The 9,266-nt window shown below is 45.7% G+C and overlaps 1 protein-coding gene, 1 long non-coding RNA gene and 1 pseudogene across 2 annotated transcripts; all 3 read right to left on the bottom strand.

Annotated features, from left to right (window-relative positions):
• Positions 1-467: 467 nt before the first annotated feature.
• Positions 468-1,905, bottom strand: LOC118514141. The gene is made up of 2 exons (XM_036060750.1): positions 1,862-1,905; positions 468-873 (listed from the first exon to the last, which is right to left on the bottom strand). The coding sequence occupies exons 1-2, from the start codon at positions 1,869-1,871 to the stop codon at positions 497-499; spliced, it is 387 nt and encodes a 128-aa protein (XP_035916643.1). The 5' UTR covers positions 1,872-1,905; the 3' UTR covers positions 468-496.
• Positions 1,906-5,732: 3,827 nt separating this feature from the next.
• On the bottom strand, positions 5,733-5,952 carry LOC118514601. Its single transcript, XR_004906681.1, has 2 exons — positions 5,897-5,952; positions 5,733-5,823 (listed from the first exon to the last, which is right to left on the bottom strand). It is a non-coding gene; the product is annotated as an uncharacterized LOC118514601 (long non-coding RNA).
• Positions 5,953-5,955: 3 nt separating this feature from the next.
• LOC118505784 lies at positions 5,956-8,851 on the bottom strand (annotated as a pseudogene).
• Positions 8,852-9,266: the final 415 nt, after the last annotated feature.

The raw sequence follows: 9,266 nt of genomic DNA, 5'->3' as shown, positions 1-9,266 counted from the left end.
TCTTCTAAGGGGGTATGTATTGTCTTATGGTGTTCTTTATCCTCTCTTGCACGGAAACTAGTATCAGTACGCGCGGGTGCAGGTGAAGGATTAAAAATTACCTTACTTTCGGGTTGTACATGCACTCCAACGGTAGTGCACTTCGTGCAACCGTGTTTACCCGAAAATCCCATAACAGACTTAATAAAAGCCCGTGCTGGGGAATCAGCAATGAAGGCCTTAATACAACTGGAAGTACATGTTCACCAAACTGTATGCCTGTTGAACGTAAATTGTTAATTTCGTCAACTATTGGACGCAGGAATTGCACGAGACAACCGGGTTTGGTTTGGCCGCTAAATATACCCGCTACCATTACCGGACAATCGGATATCTCTTCTACCTTGAATAGAATTGGCCAAAACTGAGTGACACTACTTTTGAAAAGTGGAAGTCCATCAATCGATACTTGAAGGCTTAAATTCGTCACTTGTGGAGGGCTATTTTTAAAAACATTTCAAAGGGCAACCTCAATACCCGGATACCAAAAACGTCCACTTGCAACGGTTTGAATCTCATTGCTTACTCTGGGTATTTTGTGAAGCAAACGAGCGTCTTTCGGTAGATCAGGGTGTCCAAACTTTCTTAAAATTGCCAACAGCAAGTTGAGAAAACTTCGAGAAAGATGCCCTGCCACTGCCAAATATTTCAAAGCGTCTTTCAACGTTGAAAAATCGTTCAAGAAGCTATAAGCTTCCGTCCAAAAATCATCGCGAAGTTCAGCCGGTTCTTCTACTTCATCATCAATATCGTTAGTATTTACATCTATACTACTACCCACTATACCACCACCAACGCTATCTACTGATACAATATTGGAATCATATAAAACATCTGTAAAGAAACATAAACGAAGCAAAATAAAAAATTAAATTAGACGTTTGAAGCTTGCTTACATCTGACTTGTTGCGAACGCGACCATTTGATACAAGTTATCAAGAAATTAAGCGGTTAGAGTTTTAACCTTTTAAAACATGTGTAGCAGAGCAATCACATTATTAACGATACCCAGTAGAAGCAGAGAAATATGTAAATTCATTTGAAACTTAATTTTAGAATGTGACCATTTACTTAAACTGTAACTTGCCGCATATGCGCGCTGTAGGCTTAAATAAACCATTTCCAGAAAGGCTTGCCACATGAATCCACCTGAAAGCGTAACGAACAGACGCATAGTTATTAGAGACAATCAATACGTTTTTAGCTATTTAACAATTACCATGCAAAATAGGTGTTTTTTAACACGGATCGTCATAACAGTAATTACAACCCGAATGGCCTTACGAATGACCTCGCATATCGACCTTGCGACGCGAATGCTACAACATTGACGCTAAAAACACAACGCGACCAAACGGATTAGAACCCGGTGGGTTCGTGATTCCCGGATGGTGACGGAAAATAACTAATTTGCCTCTCGCCAGGGTTTATCTGAATTAATTGATTCTCTTGCAATGGCAGTATTAAAGAACGAGGAAACTCATTATTCTATCTTTCACTCTCGTAGCACCAAACAAAAGCTTCTCTTTAGCACGGAAGAAAACTATACGAAACAGTGTATAAACTAGCTAACGTAAACGATAGTAGCTGAGGATAGTTTTTTCTACAAAAATAATTATCGTTTCCGAAATGGGGTTGAAAACGAGGCAACTTTCACTGCACTGCACTTTTTCCACCCACAACACTACACTTTGCTTCTGCTCAGCATCGACAAATTTCGGTCGAAAATGTAAGCCAACGCATAAAAAAACAAACGCAGTTTGTAACCATTTCACAAGCTTTAAAAATGTGCAAGCAAACCTAGAAAACCAGTGTAACTTACCTAAATTCATGGTCTCCGATGCTGGCTCCGAAGCAAAGCCGGAAGCTCGCCTCAAGCACTGTGCGCACAGTGCTTTCAAGCACTTAGGCCTACCTTACAACACACCCTCCCCCCCCCCCCCCTCACCCCTAGTAACGCGATCTTCACGGATTATATTATATCCCGGGAAGGTTAGTTTAATGTCATTCGATAGCCAAGTTTCACAGCGGGCAAACACACCACAGTTGTGTTCGCCCACTAATGCTTTAAAGGAGTTTAGCTTTCCAAGTAGACTCCGACAGTTCCACTGTATGATAGTAGCCGTTGGAGTCATCCAAACGGACCATCATACTAAAGCATGGCCATTGAGCCAGCCACTGTATGATCATCCCCTTCAAGAAAGGAAGGCCCCAAGTAGCGATCATGTGCAGATGCTGCGGGAGGTTAAGGGTCAAAAGGAAGGACTCAAAGATCTCGGACAGAGACGGGGTAGGTGTTCTCGGGAAGCTCGTGGGCTCGGATGGAAAAGCCAGACTTTCTGCAGGAGCTTAGGTCCGAGAAGATCGCTTCTTCTTGGGCTCGTTCCTGGCAATTTGTGGAGCGGGAGTTGAGGGATCACCGTCGCGTTTTGGGACGGTTGGAGAAACTTTAGCATGGCGCTACCGAAACCTTTAGCGACCCAACTGACATCTGTTATACAAAAAAGCTTAAATTTCAAGAAAAAATTGCCCGATCCTCGCCATAACTGCTCGCTTCATGCGCGAATGCTCGTTACGCTCTTAGAGCAGCTCAGCACCATACCAGTTTGCCGTTGGAACGAGCAGCACAGCACACACCCGTTCGCTCTCGCGTGCAGTGGCGCTCAAACATTTTCTCGCTTTCCGCAATGTGCCGTGCACTGCTCGAACCATGATCCTCCGCTTGAGAGCCCCTGAGTGCGGGAGAGCGAACACACGAGACAGGGGCGCTCGAACTGTTTCTCGCGCGCCGTTTTGGTACTGGCATGCAGCGCTCATTATAAACCGTCTTGAAACCTCTGCAAACTTTTGCTTCTCTCTTTCTTTATTCGCTCTGCCCTGAGCATGCTGAGCGACAGTCGTGTTCTGAATGTGAAGGAGGGAGGACGTCGCACGCACACGGATAAGCCGAAGCACATGACCCGGTGTTTGAATGCAGATGGTGTTAGGATTAATCGTGTATTTGCGTGTAGGTGAGCTGCGGTAGCCTGGAGTTTCACTTTGTGACGATCGGTTCGTGTTTGCCGCTTCCCGAAACATGTTTTCTGCGAGAGATGAGGTATGGTTCAGCATCTCATGTACGACGAAGAGCACCATTTCTCAACTCACCGTCTTGTTTTTCCCCCTAAAGGAACACTGGCGAACACGAGGAATGCAACGGAGAGTGAGAAACATGAACGGGTTTGTGAAATAAATAATAATTCAGCGTAATATCACAATCTAATCCGAGTGTTATTGTTTGTTTTGTTTTCATTTGCGCTGCCATGGCGCCTCTGGCCTATGACAGCTTGGATCCGAAGAAAATGGATGAAAAAACTACGTGAAACCACGCGTTCGAACTGTTATAATTAGCTAAATCTGCTGCTCTCTACCCAACTGACATCTGTTATACAAAAAAGGCTAAATTTCAAAAAAAAATTGCCCGATCCTCGCCATAACTGCTCGCTTCATGCGCGAATGCTCGTTACGCTCTTAGAGCAGCTCAGCACCATACCAGTTTGCCGTTGGAACGAGCAGCACAGCACACACCCGTTCGCTCTCGCGTGCAGTGGCGCTCAAACATTTTCTCGCTTTCCGCAATGTGCCGTGCACTGCTCGAACCATGATCCTCCGCTTGAGAGCCCCTGAGTGGGAGAGAGCGAACACACGTGTGCAGGGGCGCTCGAACTATTTCTCGCGCGCCGTTTTGGTACTGGCATGCAGCGCGCATTTTAAAACCGTATGGAAACCCCTGCAAAATTTTGCTTCTCTCTTTCTTTATGCGCTCTGCCCTGAGCACGCTGAGCGACAGTCGTGTTCTGAATGTGATGATGGGAGGGTGCGCACGCGCACGGATAAGCCTATGATGGTGTTAGGATTAATCGTGTATTTGCGTGTAGGTGAGCTGCGGTAGCCTGGAGTTTCACTCGGTGATGGTCGATTCGTGTTTGCCGCTTCCCGGAAAATGTTTTCAGCGAGAGATGAGGTATAGTTCAGCATCTCATGTACGGCGAAGAGCATCATTTCTCAACTCACAGTCTTGTTTTTTCCCCCTAAAGGAACACTGGCGAACACGAGGAGTGCAACGGAGAGAAAGAAACATGAACGGGTTTGTTGAATAAATAAAAATTCATTCATTCATATCACATTCTAATCCGAGTGTTATTGTTTGTTTTGTTTTTATTTGCGCTGCCATGGCGCCTCTGGCCTATGACAGCTTGGATCCGAAGGAAATGGGTGAAAAAACTACGTGAAACCACGCGTTCGAACTGTTATAATTAGCTAAATCTGCTGCTCTCTAAGGCAAGATTTAGTATCGAGATTTAGGTAAAAGAACTCGAAAAACGTCATAAGTCTGCTATAAAACGTCAGTTGGGTAAGGCAAGATTTAGTATCGAGATTTAGGTAAAAGAACTCTAAAACCGCTATAAGCCTGCTATAAAATGTCAGTTGGGAACCCGGTTTTCGAGTTCTTTTACCTAAATCTCGAAACTAAATCTTGCCTTCCCAACTGACATTTTATAGCAGGCTTATAGCGGTTTTCGAGTTCTTTTAGCTAAATCTCGATACTAAATCTTGCCTTAGAGAGCAGCAGATTTAGGTAATTATAACAGTTCGAACGCGTGGTTTCACGTAGTTTTTTCACCCATTTCCTTCGGATCCAAGCTGTCATAGGCCAGAGGCGCTATGGCAGCGCAAATCAAAACAAAGCAAACAATAACACTCGGATTAGATTGTGTGATATGAATGAATGAATTTTTATTTATTCAACAAACCCGTTCATGTTTCTTTCACTCCGTTGCACTCCTCGTGTTCGCCAGGGTTCCTTTAGGGGGAAAAAACAAGACTGTGAGTTGAGAAATGATGCTCTTCGCCGTACATGAGATGCTGAACCATACCTCATCTCTCGCAGAAAACATGTTTCGGGAAGCGGCAAACACGAATCGACCATCACCGAGTGAAACTCCAGGCTACCGCAGCTCACCTACACGCAAATACACGATTAATCCTAACACCATCTGCATTCAAACACCGGGTCATGCGCCTCGGCTTATCCGTGTGCGTGCGACGTCCTCCCTCCATCACATTCAGAACACGACTGTTGCTCAGCGTGCTCAGGGCAGAGCGAATAAAGAAAGAGAGAAGCAAAAGTTTGCAGGGGTTTCCAGACGTTTTTAAAATGAGCGCTGCATGCCAGTACCAAAACGGCGCGCGAGAAATAGTTCGAGCGCCCCTGCACACGTGTGTTCGCTCTCTCCCACTCAGGGGCTCTCAAGCGGAGGATCATGGTTCGAGCAGTGCACGGCACATTACGGAAAGCGAGAAAATGTTTGAGCGCCTCTGCACGCGAGAGCGAACGGGTGTGTGCTGTGCTGCTCGTTCCAACGGCAAACTGGTATGGTGCTGAGCTGCTCTAAGAGCGTAACGAGCATTCGCGCATGAAGCGATCGGGCAACAGGACATCTACAGGCAGGGCGTATCTTGAAATTTTAGCTTTTTTGTATAACAGATGTCAGTTGGGTTAGAGAGCAGCAGATTTAGGTAATTATAACAGTTCGAACGCGTGGTTTCACGTAGTTTTTTCATCCATTTTCTTCGGATCCAAGCTGTCCAAGATAGGCCAGAGGTGCCATGGCAGCGCAAATGAAAACAAAACAAACAATAACACTGAGATAAGATTGTGATATTACGCTGATTTATTATTTATTTCACAAACCCGTTCATGTTTCTCACTCTCCGTTGCATTCCTCGTGTTCGCCAGTGTTCCTTTAGGGGGAAAAAACAAGACGGTGAGTTGAGAAATGGTGCTCTTCGTCGTAGATGAGATGCTGCACCATACCTCATCTCTCGCAGAAAACATGTTTCGGGAAGCAGCAAACACGAATCGATCATCACCGAGTGAATCTCCAGGCTACCGCAGCTCACCTACACGCAAATACACGAGCAATGTTAGAGTTTACAGTGAGAAATACAGTGAGAAATGTTTCTTTGTTTGTTGGGTTTTCTTCTATTGTTTTTTTCTTTTTGAGCTCTATGAGGTTTATGTTGTTCGTTACTCGTTGGTTTATCCTAATTACGATGTTTGCATTGCAAATGTCTTCTACAGTTCCCTCCTTTGAGTGAGTACCTCATTGTGCACTGTTTTGATATCCGTGCTTTGTTTATTTTCCTATAAAAAGGATACTTATGTTCAAAGATAACTTTGGTTCTTGGTACATCAATGATTTTTTTTTGTTCCTGTTCTCTTCTCCTGGAAGCGCTAGGATCACTGTGAAACTATTTGTGTTGCGGGGGTAACTTTTTCCTAATAATAATACTTAATTTAGTATGAAGTTTCCTTGTAATAAAAAAAACTGAATGAATAAATTACTGAATCAACAAACAAATAAATAAATAAATATATGAATAAATGAACTTGTGATTTTCTGCGTCAATGTCGTAAATGTCTTTAATCACGCTCTCCGCGGATGCAGCGAGCCATCTGGTTGTCCTTAGGCAAGATCGTGACGCGCTTGACGTGGATGGCACACAGATTCGAGTCCTCGAACAGACCCACGAAGTAGGCTTCACTGGCTTCCTGCAGAGCAGCCACAGTACCACTCTGGAAGCGCAGATCCGTTTTGAAATCCTGTGCAATTTCACGCACCAACGGCTGGCACGGCAGCTTACGGATCAGCAAATCCGTCGACTTCTGGTAACGACGAATTTCACGCAGAGCGACCGTACCCGGCCGGTAACGATGCAGCTTCTTGACGCCACCGGCCGATGGGGCACGCTTACGAGCGGCCTTCGTAGCTAGCTGCTTCCGTGGAGCCTTTCCTCTGGTGAATTTCTTCGGTCAACGTTTTGATGCTCTTCGACACGATCGGTTTGGGTAAAGTTTAACGAATGTTAATGCATGTGTAATACTCCAGATATATTCAGCAATACGGCCAGGCCGTTCCTAATGAATAAAAAAAAAAAATACTCCAGATATACTCACCTTGCACTGTAATATGTGAACATATATGACCATTGGGCATGTCGGTGTGCATAGAACCGTCTGGTGGAATAAACGACATTCTTGATTCGATCGTGGTGGAGCCAACATCCTTCTGTGTTCTGTCTTCCGTTTGTTACTTCTGTTCTTCGGTTTGGTTGCTTCTGCTGCAAACACCGTTCTTTCTGTGTTGGCCTGGGGTGTCGATTGTATGATAATTGTTCACTTCACACATGTTATGTCCCGTAGTGACGATGTGGTGTGTATGTGATATGTGTGCGTGTGGGACGTATATGTATTTTATATATGGATGGAGTTTTGTACGAAAGCTGATGTTGCTTCTTCTTCTTCCTTGGCACTACAACCTCGAGAGGTCTCGGCCTGCCATTTCTGGGTTCCTGTGACTTAATTTTACCCGTAGTAAAGTAGTCAGTCTTACATACGGGGAGGCGGTCTGGATGGGATTTGAACCCCGGCCCTGTCGTGTGAAGACCGGTGCCGCTGTCGCCTCGGCCACCGGACCGCCCCTGGAAGCTGATGTTGCACTACACCTGAAACCGCATTGCAGTCCTGTTTTCCGAGCAAAATGGCCCGTGGCTTATGCCATGCGCGATGCAGTGGATGCTGAACTCGACACACTCGAACAGATATCATCACACTAGTTCAACATTCGGAGTGGGCAGCTCAGATTGTAGTGGTACGCAAGTCAAATGGTCAAATAAGGATATGTAATGACTATTCGACGGGCCTCAACGCCGCACTACACCCCCACGACTATCCGCTACCACTGCCACAGGACATCTACAGGCAGGGCGTATTCAGGAGCATCCACATCCATGAAATTATTGGCAAGAATCTACGTTTACTGGCCGAACATCGACAACGACATCGCTGACCTCGTGGCTGCCTGTAACGCTTGCTCGTCTGCAGCAAAATCGCCGCCACATTCTAGTCCAGTACCTTGGTCAAAGGTAACTGCACCTTGGCAACGCATCCATATCAACTATGCTGGTCGTATCGACTGATACTCCTACCTAATTGCAGTCGCTTTCTCTAAATGGCCTGCGATTATAAGAACTGCCAGCGCGACGTCTAAAGCGACCATACGTATACTGACCAGCATTTTTGCACGCTACGGTATGCCAGTCACCCTCGTAAGCGATAACGGTCGTTAGTTCAAAAGTTCCGAATTTGAGGATTCTCGAGCGATGGAACTGCAATTGAGGACGCACTGGAAATATTTTTACAAACATTCCGGGCCACACCTAATCCGCATGTGCCAAATAATGATGCTCCAGCAACGGTAGAGTTTGGTCGACAAATTCGTACATATTTAGAGCTTATACGCCCAGTTCGCAAACCAGAGAGAGAGAGATTAACGACGAACATTGACAGTTTTAGCTCAAATGATCCGGTGTATGCAAAGGTTTACTCACGAAACGGATGGAAGTAAAAGTCAGGCAAAATACTTCGTAAATGCGGAAACGTGATGTACCGTGTAATGACTAAGGACCATCGAATAATACGGAGTCATATTAACCAGCTTCGTCGACGAGGTTCAACCGTGCAGCAGAATCAGAACCTTTTGCCGCTACATATCCAACTAAACGAATTCAGCTCTCCGTGTTCATTACCACTGTCGTCGTCTGGTCCATCGTCTTCATCATTGTTACCGACTGATCCATCATCATCATCGTCATCGTTCGGCCAATCTGGTCCATCGTCTTCATCGTCACTGCCATCGTCCGCATCGCATTCGTCATCGTCATCGTCGTCATCGTCACCATTACCATCGGACATCGGGTTCGTTCTCATCGTCATCACCCGTGAAACAACCACCATCAGCACCTCCTGCTAGCGACTTCATCTCTCGAGAGTCGCACGGAACGAAGAACAGCCGGCACTATCACCACGCCGCTCCTCTAGAGATAGAAGAGTACCGCGTTGGTTCGACCCGTACCTACTGTACTAAGGAGGAAGATGTTGTGAGAACGCGGCCTCAGCAGCCCTACGGACGCAGCCAGCTGCTCGACGTCGACATTAGTTTGTCGAATATCGACGAACGATCGCGGGTGTGTGCGAGAATGAGAGAGTAGTTGATAGCGATCGCTCGCGGGCTACGGCTGTGTTAACGTATGTTGTGTTCGTCCAATATTTTAGCGTATCGTTCAATAAATATTTCGGTGGGCTCTCTGTAGACCGAGCGTTCATACGCATGATGTCTCGACTT

Source organism: Anopheles stephensi, chromosome X (genome assembly GCF_013141755.1).
Source record: "Anopheles stephensi strain Indian chromosome X, UCI_ANSTEP_V1.0, whole genome shotgun sequence".
Taxonomy (NCBI): Eukaryota; Metazoa; Arthropoda; class Insecta; order Diptera; family Culicidae; genus Anopheles; species Anopheles stephensi.
The sequence above is the reverse complement of the archived record's forward strand: the minus strand, read 5'-3'. Positions and strand labels throughout refer to the sequence as shown.